This window comes from Pan troglodytes, chromosome 5 (genome assembly GCF_028858775.2).
Source record: "Pan troglodytes isolate AG18354 chromosome 5, NHGRI_mPanTro3-v2.0_pri, whole genome shotgun sequence".
Classification (NCBI taxonomy): Eukaryota; Metazoa; Chordata; class Mammalia; order Primates; family Hominidae; genus Pan; species Pan troglodytes.
This window is the reverse complement of record NC_072403.2, coordinates 118,840,758-118,858,451: the sequence shown is the minus strand read 5'-3', so window position 1 is coordinate 118,858,451 and position 17,694 is coordinate 118,840,758. Positions and strand designations below refer to the sequence as shown.

The 17,694-nt window shown below is 43.0% G+C and overlaps 1 protein-coding gene and 1 pseudogene across 1 annotated transcript; one reads left to right on the top strand and one right to left on the bottom strand.

Moving 5' to 3' along the window:
- Positions 1–1,183: 1,183 nt before the first annotated feature.
- Positions 1,184–1,610, bottom strand: LOC100610722 (trafficking protein particle complex subunit 6A-like; annotated as a pseudogene).
- Positions 1,611–13,977: 12,367 nt separating this feature from the next.
- On the top strand, positions 13,978–14,270 carry LOC738529 (non-histone chromosomal protein HMG-17). Its single transcript, XM_003311446.5, has one exon. It carries the CDS (start codon positions 13,978–13,980, stop codon positions 14,248–14,250), a length of 273 nt encoding a protein of 90 aa, XP_003311494.1. The 3' UTR covers positions 14,251–14,270.
- Positions 14,271–17,694: the final 3,424 nt, after the last annotated feature.

Here is a 17,694-nt window from a genome sequence, read left to right as displayed (position 1 = left end):
TTAATAAATTCTTCCCTTTAGTTTCTTCCCTTTTTTGGATTTCTATTAGTTGGATTGTAGACCTCTTGGATTAGCCCTCTAATTTTCTTATCTTTTTTTCATATTTCTCATTATTCCTGGAAAATGGATTAAACTTTATTTTCTCTTTCTTTCTTTCTTTCTTTCTTTCTTTCTTTCTTTCTTTCTTTCTTTCTTTCTCTCTCTCTCTCTTTCTTTCTTTTGAGATGGAATCTCACTCTGTCACCCAGGCTGGAGTGCAGTGGCACGATCTTGGCTCATTGCAACCTCTGCCTCCTGGGTTCAAGTCATTCTTCTGCCTCAGCCTCCTGAACAACTGGGATTACAGGTGCCCGCCGCCATGCCCAGCTAATTTTTGTAGTTTTAGTAGAGATGTGTAGAAACTCGAACAGCACTGCATCCACCATGTGTCAGCCTCAAGCCCGTAATTTGAAATTTTTATATTTTTGAGACAGGATCTTGCCTTGTTACTTAGGCTGGAGTGCAGTGGCATAATCATATCTCACTGCAGCCTCAACTCCCTGGGCTCATGCAGTCCTCCGACCTTCACCATGTTGGCCAGGCTGGTCTTGAACTCCTGACATCAGCTGATCCAATGGCCGCAGCCTCCCAAAATACTGGGATTACAGGCCTGAGGCACCTTGCCATGCCTATTTTCTAATTTGTTAATTAATGTCTTTTCAATTTGGTAATCATATTTTAAATTTCCTAGAGCTATTTCTTGTTTTCAGAGTGTTCTTTTTCCACAAAATTGTGTTCTTGTTTTATGGATGAATTATATTTCTTGCTTCTCTGAGGATATGTATAATAATGTTTTGAAATTCTTTTTCCATACGTAGAACCTTTAGTGAGCATCCGCTATGCAGAGTAATGTGCCCAATGTGGGAATCCTCCACTCCAGTCCCAACTCCAGCTGGCATCTCCTTGCTTCCCATGATGCTTCCACCTCTTTTTGATACTCACTTCCTGAACACATGTGACCCCTAGAGGCTGGGATCCCCAGGACCAGCCCCAAAACCACCCCCAAAAGCAGCAGGCCCAGGGTCCCTGGGCAAAGGGATCTTCTGTCTCCAGAGGGGTTGAGGGCCAGAAGCAGCTGTGAGGCTCACTGGGGTGGAGAACTGGGGTCCTCAGGATTTCCAGATTATCACTGGTAACTTACCAGTTATAAGTTAGGGATGGTGGTCAGGGATGCCACAGAGGCAGTGACCAAACTCTCCATGCCCAGGGTACTGAGGGTGCCATGCAGGAGGCCACAAGTGAATCCAGGCCCAAGATCATCGGGATGAGGAGTGGAAGCTGTTGTCCTGCAAAAAGTAGGTCCCTTGGTGATTAGTGCACAAGCTGTCCATCTATTGGAACACAGCCACCCACAGATTTTTGCATATGAACTTGAGGACACCCAGCTCCTCCCTGAGACGAGTATCTTCAGGGGCAGTCTCTCACCTAGAACCTGGCTCATACAGAAATCCATGCTCTCCAGGATCAACAGGCTTATCTTCTGTCCCCCCATGGACAGGGTTGGGTTTGTGATCCCACAGCTCTGCTTCCATCTCCATGTGTAGAAACTCGAACAGTGCAGCATCCACCATGTGTCAGCCTCATGCCCTTAATTTGAAATTTTTATATATTTTTGAGACAGGATCTTGCCTTGTCACTTAGGCTGGAGTGCAGTGGCATAATCACAGCTCACTGCAGCCTCAACCCCCTGTGCTCAAGCAATCCTCCCACCTCAGCCTCCCAAGTAGCTGGGACTATAGGTATGCGCCATCATGACTGGTGGAAATTTTTAAAAAAAATTTTGTAGAGATGGAGTCTCACTGTGTTGCCCAGGCCAGTCTTGAACTCCTGAGCTCAAGCAATCCTTCCACCTTAGCCTCCCAAAGTGCTAGAATTATGGGTGTGAGCCACCACAGCTAGCCAATGTTTTTTTAAAATTAATAAATATGCCTTGTGTTATCTGTTTTCTCTAAGATCCTTTAATTCTATTTCTTTGTTTTGCTCTTTGTCTTCCTGTTAGTGGTTCTCCTCAAATGTCTGATAATTCTTGGACAGCCAAGACACAAGTACTCAAAAAGCTGATCAGAAGTTCTAGGCGTTTGTCAGAGAGGGGAGGAAAGAACTGATTGACTGGTGGGATTCACTGTAGAGAGAGAAGCCAGCAAACGAACATTTTTTTTTTTTTGAGCAAATGTCAGTGTCTGTAGGTGTTTTTCTTGACTTGGTCAGTTTCCACAGAAAGGTACCCTCTCATTTTCTCCCTGGGAGTATATGTCTGGCTGTCAACATTTTGATTGTCAGAGGGGAAAGAGGGTTGGAAGACTCATTCGAAACTCCAACTTTCGTTAAATCCTCATTTCCCTATAGTCCCTTACCCATACCTTTGCGTACCTGTACCTGCCCTGCTTAAACCTTTTATGTCCCAACCCTGAAGAGATTAATAGACCTTTCCCTTTTTGCCAGAGTTCGGGAATAGAGGTTGCCTAGCCTGGCATGGGAAGCAGTGAGAGTGTCCAGGGGACCTCACTGCTCCTTACACAGACTTTCTACACTCCCTTTTCTTTTCTCAGCCCTGCAGAACTCCAGCATTCAAAGTTGGCTCCTTCCCCTACCTCAGGGAATCTTTTTGGTCTGAGGTGAGGGTAACTCTTCCTTATTTATCCTATAACCACCCAAATCTCTTATCTTTTCATTCCCTTCCTTCAAAGCCTCGGCCTTTGAAATTCAAAAGCTGAGGATTTATACCTCTTTTCTCTGCCTTCTGCCCTCATACTCCTTACATAATGATCTGCATGACTGACTGAGACCAAAAGTCAAATGGTAAGAGAATACTTGGAAAAAAAATATCAGTTAAGACTTCAAAAAATATTGTCCTACTGCACTATTATTATACAGTACAGTCTCAGTTCTGACAGCTATAACAAACATATCATAGACTGGGTGTTAAACAACAGAAATTTATTTCTTTCAGTTCTGGAGGCTAGGAAGTTCAGGATTAAGGTGTGGACAGATTCAGTTCCTGGCCTGACGTGCGGACAGCTGTCTTTTTGCTGTGTCCTCACCTGACAGAGACAGAACATAAATCTCAGATCTCTTCTTATAAGGTCACTAATTCCATTCACATGGGCTCCACCCTCATAACTTAATTATCTTCCAAAGGCCTTACTTCCAAATACCACTACATTGGGGATTAGAGCTTCAAGATATGAATTTGGGAGGTGGATACCAACATTCAGTCTGTAGCAAGTACCTACTAGATGAGGTCACCGTTAGGTACCTCAATTACATTTTCTATTCAGTCTTCTCAGCAACCCATTCTGTAGATGAAAACTGATGTTCAGAGAAGTTCAATAACTTGCCCAAATCACACAGTCAGTATGTCACAGAGCAGGGATTTGGTATCTGATTTAACACCAAGCTGATGTCCTTTCCACAGTAGCAAGTGGCCTCCTGTGAGTTCATAATAAACCTTTGAAAGTAGCAACCAGAATCTAGGATTTCTTCTTTTGTTTGACTAGATAACAAAAGGAATTTTGATTATGATTCTTCAAGAGTACTTACTTGTCTCCTTTCATTGGTTGTTAAGTTTTACCATACATCATCTAGTTTTCTAGGTTATTTAGAGACCAGCACATGCATTTCACCAAATCAAACATATTTGAGGAAGCAAGTATTTGTGTTATTCAGCAGTATCTGTATTTACTATCCAAACATCTGGCAATTAACTTTCAGTGCTGACACAATTTCCAACAAATTACAGAGCATTTACAACAGCGTACTGTATGACACAGAATTCCTGGTTTTAGTGAGATTCTCCTAAATACCTGGTAACTGAACCAAACCTCTCAAAAGCCACCATTGGTGGAGGTGGGTTCTGTCCCTCAAAGATCCCTTAGATACCTCAAGATTTAGCACAAGGCCAGTCAGTTTCTAGCCATGTTCATTTCTTCATCAGATGCTCAGAATCAGGAAGAGGGACAGAAGGGAGAAGGACTAACCCATTATTACATTTAAAAGGAAGCCACAGAAGCCAACACAGATACAAGTGTTGTTGGCTGTCTGTGAGGTCTTCCCTGGCTTAGTGAGACTGCATTATTTTCAGCTCTGCTGCAAGAAGTACTGACTTCTCCAGCTCTGCCGGCACCTCTCCCCATTTGAGTCTTTACCAAGAGTCTATCTGATCTACTAAGAAGTGATAGTTTGGAATAGGTATAAGCTAGAGGTGAATCCATTATCTAGAGTGATTATCCAGACTCAAGGAAAACTGTAAGTAGGAAAGTTTGCTATGAGGCCCTCTTAGCTTTCCCTTCAGGATTCATCTTGCTATCTCTCTTTCGTTTACCACTTTTGGGTGGCTGTCTAATACTGATGTCCCATAAGAATTCTTTCCACCAGATCTTCCTCTCACTAAGTTCAGATGAACAGTAATATGTAATTAAGGTGCAATAGTTCAACAAGCAAGTCTCCAGAGCCAAAAGGAGACTCTAAAATAGTGGCATTTCAGGCATCACAATAGGAAAAGAGCTGGGTACCTTCAATTCATATTTGCTCTGACCTCAACTGAGAGTTGGGATAATAAACAAAGGTAAGTTCCAAAAAATTCAGAACATCCCCTGAGTCCACTAGGATGGCCCTCCAAAATCTCCTTAAAGTCTCTGCAAATTTAAAGCCCTAACTCCATGTCTTCTAAAACACTGAATTTGTCCGGTGTCTCTGGTTAGGAGTGGTCACGTGACCTGAGAAAGCCAACACATCCTTCTGCAGTGGGTAAATGGCTCCCTCAGTTCAGATCTGTTGGATCAGCTGCCAGGTCAGCACCCTCTCACTGGAGAAGCAGAAACTCCATGGGTTTTGCTGCTTAGTTGAGAAAAAAAAAACAGGCTCCCCTTCTGTTGTGAAAAATTTCAATCTGCAAAGACATGTGTTCCTAAAATGACTAATCATTCAGGGTTTCAATTGCTGCTATTGTTTATTAGAATTTTGTTTAATTTAGTGCTGTTATAGGTAATCGTTTTGCTACTGCTCACCTTTCACTACTGAATATTTCATTTTTTTAGGCATGTGATAAAAATTCAGCAATGATAAGATTTGTGTGGGGTGCCTGAATAAATAATTAGGTTTATGCATTTTTTTGTGGCTAATTCTGTTGCAGTTATGTTATGTATGTGTTGATGCGTGACCTATTTAGTTTTGGTTTGACCGGGGATTTACTGCAACTGTGGGTGACTCCATGTTACACATAAACGTGTCTTTGTTGGCTCCCTCCATCTCCTTCCTCTCTTCATGTTTCTCTCTCTCTTTTTTTTTTTTTTTTTTTGAGACAGAGTCTTGCTCTGTCACCCAGGCTAGAGTGCAGTGGCATGATCTCGGCTCACTGCAACCTCCTTCTCCCAGGTTCAAGCAGTTCTCCTGCCTCAGCCTCTTAAGTAGCTAGGATCACAGGCGTGCACCACCATGCCCGGCTAATTTTTGTTTTTGTTTTTTTTGAGATGGAGTCTTGCTCTGTCACCCAGGCTGGAGTGCAGTGGTGCGATCTTGGCTCACTGCAACCTCCGCCTCCCAGGTTCAAGCAATTCTCCCGCCTCAGCTTCCCAAGTAGCTGGGACTACAGGTGCACGCTGCCATGCCCAGCTAATTTTTTGTATTTTAGTAGAGATGGAGTTTCACTGTGTTGCCCAGGCTGGTCATGAACTCCTGAGCTCAGGCAATCTGCCTGCCTCGGCCTCCCAAAGTGCTGGGATTACAGGCGTGAGCCACCGTGCGCAGCCATTTTTGTATTTTTTTTTTAGTAGAGACGGGGTTTTACCATGTTGGCCAGGCTGGTCTCGAACTCCTGACCTTGTGATCTGCCCACCTCGGCCTCCCAAAGTGCTGGGATTACAGGCGTGAGCCACCGTGCCCGGCCCATGTTTCTCTTATATGTCTTTGGTTTTAACTCCACCCAGAAGACTCCCACTTCTATATCTGCATGCCTGACCTGACTGCTGGTTTCTTGCTGTGTGCTGGGCACTTCCTCCCGCAGGCTCACTGGTAGCTAGCTCAAACACGGACTTCCCCTTCATCTCCACAAACTCTTCATTTCCCCAAGCCAGCAACTCCTCCTTTCTATTGCTTTCCGTCTGCTCCTGCCCTCTGCCCTGCAATTTACCCAGTTCGGGGCTTCCTCACCGGCAAAGTCTTCCTGGGCCAACCCACCTGGCAGGGACCTCCTGTGAGATGGGACCCGGGATGCAGGGTTAGGCAGGGACATTTGGGATTTCAATTGTGCCCTGGTTAATTAATTATGGGACTGTGGCAATTTTCTTTCCCTCTATGAACCTTTGTTTTCAGTGAGACTGTCCTGATCTACCCCATGGAGTAGTTGATGGGATTATGTAAACATTTATGTGAAGCTTTTGAAATGTTTGCCTCCATTCCTACTCTTCACCAGAGTTCTTCAAAGTGGGGTGTGAGCATGGGGCCCCCAACACTTCCTTGGAGCACGGTAAGAAGATATTAAAATATCTATTTATATTTATCTAAAAATATAAATTCTGCTTTGCTAATATTCTGCTTTGCTAATTTGCTTTGCTAATATTCAGTGTTTGTTTTGACTCTTGGCACTCACCCCCATGAGCTGTACTAGATAATATGATCCTCATATTATCTAGTACATAATATGACCCTCATATTGTCTAGTACGTAATATGATCCTCATATTATCTGGCACAACTGAGGGCCATGGTGCCTGTGTCAGGTGTGCTGTTGGAGAGGCCTCAACTCACAGGGGGATGGGCGGCACCCTCCTGTAGCCCCTCAGTGCATTTTGACCACTTATAGCTGATGTGAGCCCAGTTTAGTGGATTTATGGGTTATGCTTTCTCATTTAACGAAAACTTCCACCTGATCCATGGAATAGTGGCTGCGAAGAAACTGTGGTTGAAAATAGAACTAATAATGCAAGCTCAGGAAAGCACGGGAGTGGCCAAGGGGTCCCCTCTTCTAATCTTGTCTGAGCTCTTTTTCAGTCCATGTCTTCCTGAGACATAACTTCCTATAATTCAAGAAACAACTTGGGAGCTAGTTCGGTCCCACCAAAATAATTGGCCAATGATCTTTCTGTATAGGATGTTATTTTAAAGGAATTCCACTATTTTCTATTTCAGAGATTGACCTTATCTTCCATCTCCCCAATTCAGGGTCTCTCTCCTGCTGGTTCACAGGTGTGACATTGTGTAGTAAACATGCTTTCTTTTTTTTTTTTTTTTTGAGACAGAGTCTTGCTGTTGTTGCCCAGGCTGGAGTGCAATGGCATGATCTCGGCTCACTGCAACCTTTGCCTTCCAGGTTCAAGCAATTCTCCTGTCTCAGCCTCCTGAGTAGCGGGGATTACAGGCTCATGCCACCACACCCGGCTAATTTTTGTATTTTTAGTAGAGACAGGGTTTCACCACGTTGGCCAGGGTGGTCTCGAACTCCTGACCTCAGGTGATCTGCCCACTTCAGCCTCCCAAAGTGCTGGGATTACAGGCATGAGCCACCACACCTGGCCTAATATAATTTCTATAGAGTGCATGACATGGGCACAATGGTCATAAGTTAACATATTTTTAAATTAGACTAAACATTATATTTTAAAAATTATTAAAGTAGTATATATTCCATATAGAAAATGTGCTTACTATAGAAGAAGAAAGTAAAAACTAAAATCAGAGCACTTGGGATAGCAGCTGACAGCTGACATTCCTTTTTGTGCATATCTATTTCTTTTTGTCAAAAATAGATTGTATTGGACACCCTATTCTGTAAACCACTTAAAATTTTTTATGTAGTAATCCATCCAAGGATTAGCTAAGTTAAAGCTACTACAAAATTGTCTGAAAACAACTGAAAGGCTAAAAATATCTCCTTAATCCAAATTTTATGCTCATATTTTCTTTTATTAATTTTCTTAACCTTTTGCTCTTTTCATGGATAAGAAATTAATGTTATTTATTTGTCTTACGTTCCTTCAGAATTCTCAGCCTGGCAATCAACTTCTGGGAAAGAGTTCAGATTTTTTTTTTTTTTAGTCTTTTTTTTGAGACAGTGTCTTACTTTGTCACCTAGGCTAAAGTGCTGTTGGACCATCACAGCTCACTACAGCCTCGACCTCCTGGGCTCAAGCAATCCTCCCAGCTCAGCCTCCTGAGTAGCTGGGACTATAGGTACACACCACCACATCCAGCTAATTTTTAAAATTTTTCGTTAGAGATGGGATCTCACTATGTTGCCCAGGCTGGTTGTGAACTCTTGCACTCAAATGATCCTCCCTGCCTCAGTCTCCCAAAGTGCTGAGATTATAGGCATGAACCACTACACCTAGCCAGATTTCAGAGTCTTTTGCAACCTCAGTAATCTCTGTTTTATGTAAGAGGCAAGAAGCCCTGCCAGGTAGAGAGAATAATGATAGCTATTGCTCACTCTGCTGTTCTGCTGCAAGCTTCTCCTGCTTTGCTTTTCCTTTTCCATTGACTTCTAATAATATGAGTGATTCAGACCACAGACTGGACATGTCCAAAACAAAGGAGAGAAAAAAAAAGAGGAGAGGGAGAGTAGGGAGTCCTGATGAAATAGCCCATGTAGGGTGATACAGCATGCTCACGTATTGAGGCAGAAGAAAAACAATTCTTTTTTTTTTTTGAGACAGAGTTTTGCTCTTGTTACAGAGGCTGGAGTGCAATGGCCCAATCTCGGCTCACTGCAACCTCCGCCTCCCGGGTTCAGGTGATTCTACTGCCTCAGCCTCCTGAGTAGCTAGGATTACAGGCATGTGCCACCATGCCTGGCTAATTTTGTATTTTTAGTAGAGACGGGGTTTCTCCATTTTGGCCAGGCTGGTCTCGAACTCCTGACCTCAGGTGATCCGCCGACCTCGGCCTCTCAAAGTGCTGGGATTACAGGCGTGAGCCACCACGCCTGGCTGCAAAGCAGTTCTTTTAAGTGAAGACTCACACTGCAAAGGTAACTGCAACCTTGTTCCCTTTTGCTTAATAGTGATTTTTTTCATGTATATGAACCATATCTCAATTATTATGCTTTTGAGAGGGCAAAGACTATGTCCTTTTCATCCTTTTGATCCCCATATTATCTAGTACAATGTTTTTTACTAAGTAAACACTCACTAAACATTGTTGTTTGTGATGACAATTATGATAATAGGGTAGCATGCACAATAAAATAAGGAATCTCCACAAAAAAAGCAGTTTTAGCTAATTCACAGATGACATGATTGACTAGAATGAAAACTCAAAAGAATCAACAGACATTTATTGGAGCTGATAGGAAAATACAGCCAGTTTGCTGGGTTTATATGGAATATCCAAAAGTCAGTTGATTTTTTATAGTTTTATGGGTTGAATGGTGGTTCCCAAAAGATATGTCTACATCCGAACCCCCAGAACGTGTAAATATACTTATATAGTAAAAGAGAGTGGATATTACCTTTTATGACAAAAAAAGGTATTTAAGGGTTTTTTTTTTTGAGACAGGGACTCACTTTGTCACCCAGGCTGGAGTGCAGTGGCACCATCTCCACTCACTGTAATCTCCATCTTCCAGGCTCAAGCGATTCTCTTGTCCCAGCCCCCCAAGTAGCTGGGACTATAGGCATGAGCCACTGTGCCTGGCTAATTTTTGTATTTGTTTTTTTGTAGAGATAGAGTTTCTACGTGTTGCCCAGGCTGGTCTCGAACTCCTGAGCTCAAACAATCCTCTTGCCTCAGCCTCCCAAAGTGCTAGGATTACAGGTGTGAGCTACCGCATCTGGCAAGTTTTTTTGAGAGGAGAAACTTGTCTTAGATTTTCCAGATAAGTCCCAAGTCCAGTGACAAGGGAGAAGCAGAGGGAAATTAGACACACACAGGAGAACACCATGTGGAGACAGAGGCAGAGGCTGAAATGATGCAGCCACAGCCTAAGCAGAAATGCCAGGGCAGGCCGGGTGCAGTGGCTTACACCTGTAATCCCTGAACTTTGGGAAGCCGAGGTGGGCGGATCTCCTGAGGCCAGGAGTTCGAGACCAGCCTGGTCAACATGGTGAAACCCCGTCTCTACTAAAAATACAACAACAAAAATTCGCCAGGCATGGTGGCGGGTGCCTGTAATCCCAGCTACTTCGGAGGCTGAGGCAGGAGAATCGCTTGAACCCGGGAGGCGGAGGCTGCAGTGAACCGAGATTGTACCATTGCACTCCAGCCTGGGCGAGAGTGCAAGACTCTGTCTCAAAGGAAAAAAAAAAAAAGAAATGCCAAGGCAGCTACCAGCAGCTGGAAGAGGCGAAGAATAATTTTCCCTTAGAGCCCCTGGAGAGAGCATGGCCCTGCTGGATTTTGTATTTTTAGCCTCTGTAACTGTGAGAGAATAAATTTCTGTAGTTTGTTATTGCAAGCTCAGAAAACTAACACAAGAGTGTCCAGAAGAACAGAGTGCTGCGATTAAGAACGTGTGCTCTGGAGCCAGAGTTACTTCGTCAGAATCTCCACTCCACCAGTTACTAGCTGAGTAATGTAAGGCACACTAGGTAACAGCACACGGCCTGCTGTGAGTCTAGAGCATATAGACCTGTGAGTGGTATATTGTGAACATGGAACACATGCTAGTTAGTTTTATCATCACCCTCATTACTACCATTATTATTATCACCAGCACAATTAGAAAGTGCAGCATGAGGCCAGGCACAGTGACTCATGTTTGTAATCCCAGCACTTTGAAAAGTGGAGGTGGGAGGATCGCTTGAGCCCAGGGGTTCAAGACCAGCCTTGGCAATATGTTGACACCTGTCTCTACAAAAAATTTAAAAATTGGCCAGATGTGGTGGCATGTGCCTGTAGTCCCAGCTACTTGGAAGGCTGAGGTGGGAGGATTGGTTCAGCCCAGGAGGTCGAGGCTGCAGTGAGTCATGTTTGTATTACTGTCTGTATTTACCACTATCTGTATTTTGTAATAATAATTCCCCTGCTGTTCTTAACAATTTAATCACATGTTGTTCAGTTTTTGCCTGCTTATAAAGGGTACATATTTTTCTCTGACTTTGTTTTCTTTTTTATGCGACAGAGTTTCACTCTGTTGCCCAGGCTGGAGTGCAGTGGCACAATCTTGGCTCACTGCAACCTCCACCTCCCGGGTTCAAGCAATTCTCATGCCTCAGCCTCCCGAGTAGCCAGGACTACAGGTGCCCGCCACCACGCCCAGCTAATTTTTGTACTTTTAGTAGAGACGGGGTTTCACCATGTTGGCTAGGCTGGTCTTGAACTCCTGACCTCAAGTAATCCATCTGAGCCAGCCTCCCAAAGTGCTGGGATTACAGATGTGAGTCACCGTGCCCGGCCAATCCTCCAGTTATTTATTTATTTATTTATTTATTTTTTTGAGATGGAGTCTCGCTCTGTCACCAGGCTGGAGTGCAGTGGTGAGATCTCGGCTTACTGCAACCTCCACCTCCCCAGTTCAAGCGATTCTCCTGCCTCAGCCTCCCAAGTAGCTGGGACTACAGGCACGTGCCACCATACTGAGCTAATTTTTTTGTATTTTTAATAGAGACAGGGTTTCACCATGTTGGTCAGGACGGTCTCTAAATGCTTACTGAATTGAGAAAGGAAATTTATATACATGTATTGAGAAGTGTTTTCAGAAAATGCATCCCTAAAAAATCCATCCTTTAAGTAACTTACATTGCATTTATGATTTTAACAAACTGTTAATCAACAAACACTTTTTTTTTTTTTTGCGACAGAGTTTTGCTCTTGTTGCCTAGGCTGAAGTGCAATGATGCGATCTCGGCTCACCACAACCTCCACCTCCCAGGTTCAAGCGATCCTCCTGCCTCAGCCTCCTGAGTAGCTGCGATTACAGGCATGCACCATGACACCCAGCTAATTTTGTATTTTTTAGTAGAGATGGGGTTTCTTCATGTTGGTCAGGCTGGTCTCGAGCTCCCGACCTCAGGTGATCTGCCCACCTCAGCCTCCCAAAATGCTGGGATTACAGGCGTGAGCCACCATGAGCAGCCAACAAATACTTTTTAAAAAATACATAGTATCTCAACAAAATCATCCATAGAAGATGAAGTTAGTAAGCCAGTGAAGCCAAAATCAGAGTTTAAAAACAATATATATGCAAGTGTCTTCTCAGAAGAGCACTGTACGAGATGGTGAAGAGGAGATGGTGCGACTGATACACCCTGATTCTGGATGTTTGCATCTCTAACTAGCTCAACTTTTTTTTTTTTTTTTTTGAGATGAAGTCTCAAAGTCTTACTCTGTCACCTAGGCTGGAGTGCTTGGCACAGTCTTGGCTCACTGCATTCTCCGCCTCTCAGGTTCAAGCAATTCTCCTGTCTCAGCCTCCTGAGTAGCGTCATCACATCTGCTAATTTTTGTATTTTTAGTAGAGACGGGGTTTCACCATGTTGGCCAGGCTGGTCTTGAACTCCTGACCTCAAGTGATCTGCCCACCTTGGCCTCCCAAAGTGTTGGGATTACAGGTGTGAGCCACCACACCTGGCCAAACTAGCTCAATTGTTATCTCTATTACAAGTAGGAGAAGGAATGGTAAAGGCCCTATGAAGCAACTAAAGAAACAGGAACATATGCTGTCAGATGGGAGGAGGGAAATTCAACGGCCATGCTGAAATAAGAAAAGTGGAAGAGGCCGGGCACGGTGGCTCACACCTGTAATCCCAGCACTTTGGGAGGCCGAGGCAGGAGGATCACGTGAGGTCAGGAGTTGGAGACCAGCCTGACCAACATGGAGAAACCCTGTCTCCACTAAAAATACAAAATTAGCTGGGCGTCATGGCACATGCTTGTAATCCCAGCTACTCGGGAGGCTGAGGCAGGAGGATCACTTGAACCTGGGAGGTGGAGGTTGTGGTGAGCCGAGATCGCACCATTGCACTCCAGCCTGGGCAACAAGAGTGAAACTGCGTCCCCCCCCGCCAAAAAAAGTGTAATCATAAATGCAATGTAAGTCACTTAAAGGATGGATTTTTTAGGGATGCATTTTCTGAAAACACTTCTCAATACATGTATATAAATTTCCTTTCTCAATTCAGTAAACATTTATGGAATATGTACCATATGCCCACGAATGTCAAGGGTGAGGATGTTCCAGGGAATGAGTGTTTTACAGTTAAAGAGTCATCAGTTTGAGACTATTGCTGTTTTCATTAAGAAGGCTCTTATAAGTGACTTTTTGTATCTGATTTTTAAGAGTAACAAGGTAAATGTGAAAAAAGTTCTTATTAAGTTTTCATAATCATCAGGTTAGGTTTCTACCATAAAGTAGTATGTTTATATTGTTTGGACATTATAAACAGCTTTTTTTTTTTTTTTTTTTTTTTTGAGACGGAGTCTCACTGTGCCACCCAGGCTGGAGTGCAGTGGTGCAATCTTGGCTCACTGCAAACTCCGCCTCCCAGGTTCAAGCGATTCTCCTGTCTCAGCCTCCTGAGTAGCTGGGTTCACAGGCAGCCACCATCACGGTTGGCTAATTTTTGTATTTTTAGTAGAGACAGGGTTTCACCATGTTGGCCAGACTGGTCTCAAACTCCTGACCTCAGATGATCTGCCCAGCTCAGCCTCCCAAAGTGCTGGGATTACAGGGGTGAGCCACCACACCCGGCCTATAAACAGCTTTTTAAGTTAGTGTGCTTTTAAAAAATTAAAAATAGATGGTTAATGAAGAAACAAAAACTTCAATTAATCAGAAGTGTGGGTACAAATGTTTGACTGACATGCCTATTTCATTTCAATTTAGACTTCTTCAAAGAAAATTTTTGACTAGAGTGTTTGCTTATAGGAAGAGCCTTATCGCTGAGTCTTTTTTCAAGTGTAAAAAAATGTCCCACATTGGAAGAAGAAGAAGAGGCTAGAACGACCCCTGGACTGACCAAAGCCCTGCGTCCAGTGCCTATGTCGTGCCGCTGTCGCCGCCACCACCATGCCCAAGAGAAAGGCTGAAGGGGATGCTAAAGGGGATAAAGCCAAAGGGAAGGATGAACCACAGGGAAGATCTGTGAGGTTGTCTGCTAAACCTGCTCCTCCAAAGCCAGAGCCCAAACCTAAAAAGGCCCCTGCAAAGAAGGGAGAGAAGGTACCTAAAGGGAAAAAGGGGAAAGTTGATGCTGGCAAGGAGGGGAATAGCCCTGCAGAAAATGGAGATGCCAAAACAGACCAGGCACAGAAAGCTGAAGGTGCTGGAGATGCCAAGTGAAGTGTGTGGATTTTTGATAACTGTGTATGTATGGTGACTGTACAGTTTGAAATACTATTTTTATCAAGTTTTATAAAAATGCAGAATTTTGTTTTACCTTTTTTTGAAGCTATGTTGTTAGCATACAGAACACCTCATTGTTGTTTTTTGGGGAAGGGGCATATGTCTCTAATAGAATGTCTCTGCAGCTGGATTGATGTGGGGGAAACACCTTTCCCTTCTAGTTTTGAGAGACTTCCTCTTGGCTCCCAGGAGGAGGGATTCCCTGACTTTGACACACGTGGCCTCTTGGCACAAAAGCCTCATGGTATGGAAAAACAGATTCGTTTGTATGTCCTCTTCGACCTTTCCATCTTTCAGCATATACTTAACTCCCTTAAGCCCAGACATCTGTTGGGACCTGACCTCCAATCATTGGTTACCAGTGTGTCAGGCAATCTGGACTTTCCAGTGATGCCACTGAGATGGCACCTGTCAAAAGGAGCAGTGGTTCCATTTCTAGATTGTGGATCTTCAGATAAATTCTGCCATTTTCACTTCACTTTCTGAAAGTCAGGGTTGGCTTGTGAAAAGTTGTTAAAAACATGCTAAATGTGAACTGTCAACCCTCACTCTAAGCTTTCCCTGTTCAGAGCATCAGATGAAGACTTCATTGGGTTTTATAGTGGCTTTCCAATTTTTGGTAGTCCACTGAAGAAGAGAGTTTGAAAGTTGTGTACGTTAATGATTGTCTGCCCTGTCCTGCCTTAAATACCATGATTGTTTATGGAAAGTAACTTTAATAAAGCTGGATACAGTTTGGCTTGGGAAAAAAAAGTTCCACATTAGTATAACTGGGAACACAATGAATAATCATTAAGAACTACAACAAGCATTTATATGTGACATATGGACTTTCTAACTTCAAAGCAGTTGCAATTAAAGACATGTTTAACATGACCATTAAAATGAAAATAGATCATTAGATTCTAGATCGAAGGATGGAGAAATAAGTAGAGCGAAATCTAAGCTAATGTTTTACCCTGACTTATGTATAAATTTCTCTGTAAGCTTCCTCGTAGTCAAGCTATGATAGCATAGGTTATAGGTTATAAACTATAGAATTCTCATTATTTGCAAACAGAGAGATAAGTTCCTTGGGATAAAATATTTTAAGTTTTAAAAATATTTAACTTAAAAAATTATCATGTAGTTAATTATACAAGAAACATTGAGCCACATATTTAACCATAGTTTCTGAAAGATAGAGAAATATCATTCATGTAGACAATTTACATATTTTTCTTCAACAAAAACCTAGATTGTAGTATTTAGATTTTACAGAGTAAGGTTTTTTTTTGTTTTGTTTTGTTTTGGGGGGGGGATGGGAGGTGGAGATTGTATTAGTGAGGATCCTTTTTCAGAAAAGAGAAGGTAATTCGAGTTGATAAAGGGACTCTTTACAAAGATGTATGTAGGATGCAGGGAAACCATAAGGAATTGTGCAGTTCTGCAGGGCTGGTAACAAGGGGCACTGTTACTCTCCTAGGCTTGAAAGGGATAAAGAGAAGATCCCATCACCAGAAGAGAACTTGGAGACCGAGACTGAGCAGAGAAGGCTCTTGGACAGGAGTAGTGACTTTTAGTCAAGAGATGAATCCAGCCTGTGGTACCCCCACAGAAAGCCAAGGAAATAAATACCTTTAACTTTCCACCTACTCCCTCTGATCTCTTGCTGGTGCTTTTCATTGGCTGAATTCAACTAGAAGCTAAGGGCAGGCACAGGGAGTCTGGTGGTGCTTGTTAGCCTTCTGGTGCAGAGAAAGGATGAAGAAAGGACATATGGAAGCTATCAAGCCAGGAGGACATATTGGAAATTGGGGAGCTTTATAGAGTTCACCCTTGCCCCATTTTGATAAGCCTCTCTGGGTAGAGCAGAAAGGGACTTGCCCTCCTGCCTTTGCCACTCAGACTTTGGCGGAGAACCACTGCAGTGTAATGACAGATGGTCATTCTGTTAGCTGCGTGTAAGGAAAAAATGTTGAGAACCAATGATCTGTAAGAAAGGACAATACCATTTTCCTTAAATGTTTCTTTTTCTCAAATGGATTTACACTGGAGCTAAGTCAACCAGCTCTGGAATAGAGAAATTTAATAGAATGTGAAGACAGTCCTTAAGCTTAGAATATCAGATGGGTTATGAGTCAGTGCCCAGGCAGAATTAGATAACCCTTGGGGGGAATAGATTCCCTTCCCCATGACCTGGGGGTAGATCTCACCCTATGTGAAGGCAGATACACTAACAGGGGCCTCTGAGGACCATGTCTGGTGACCTGACATCTGGATGTTGCTTTGATTGCTCATAGATAAGTGCACCCCAAGCTCAGACAATTGAAACCTATGTATCCCTATAGCAGCAATAATTATAATGACAGCCAGGCCTACAAAGCCAACTGCATTGCCAATGAGGCCATTTAAAATATTGAAAGATACATTCTAAAACTTATGAAATCTCTGGCCTAATCTCCAATATTATATGTTCTCTCCAATTTGAAAATCCACCCTTTAAAAAAATAAAAACAAAACCAAGTATAAAAATGTAACTACAGGTTTCTTTAATTTGTTTTTTTGTTTGTTTTGTTTTTTGGCACACAGTCTTTCTCTGTTGCCCAGGCTGGAGTGCAGTGGTGCAATCTTGGCTCACTGTAACCTCCACCTCCTGGGTTCAAGCGATTCTCCTGCCTCAGCCTCCCGAGTAGCTGGGGCTACAGGCATGCTCCACCATGCCCACCTAATTCTCATGTTTTTAGTAGCGTTGGGGTTTTGTCATGTTGCTCAGGCTGGTCTCGAACTCCTGACCTCAGGTGATCCACCCACCTCAGCCTCCCAAAGTGATGGGATTACAGGCGTGACCACCATGCCTGGCCCACAGTTATATTTTTATACTTAAACTTTATATAAATCCAAATGTTTCCTTTTTTACACCAAAATGTAAATTTTTTCAAACTTAATCATGTGAATGGAAGATTGTTTGGTTCCAGCGCAGCACTGAGGAGTAAATGGAATTTATTGAATTCACATTCTGTATTATCTTCTTGTGCTGCTAGGGAAAGAAGTGACAGGTTGAAAAAGTTATTAACTTCTCGTGTGTATTAAAACAACACTTGAAGGCAACTGACTTTAGATAAGACAAAATAATCAGTATAGCCTGTGATGTTACTTTAGTTTAAATCCAGTCTGCGCTGAAGCCCAAACAGAGATAAAGAGCAAGAGTAGGATGAATGTTTTCATTGAAGTCCTAACTTCAAATATTGTGAGGGTCTCAGGAGGTTATCCAGTCTATTTCCAGCCTTTGGCAGGATTACAGTTAAACCGGCTCAGGCAGATGGCAATCCATCTTATTTCTAAAATTGTCCACTCAAGGAATTCCACATAACTCTTTCCATGGTCCTTTTTATAACCGTA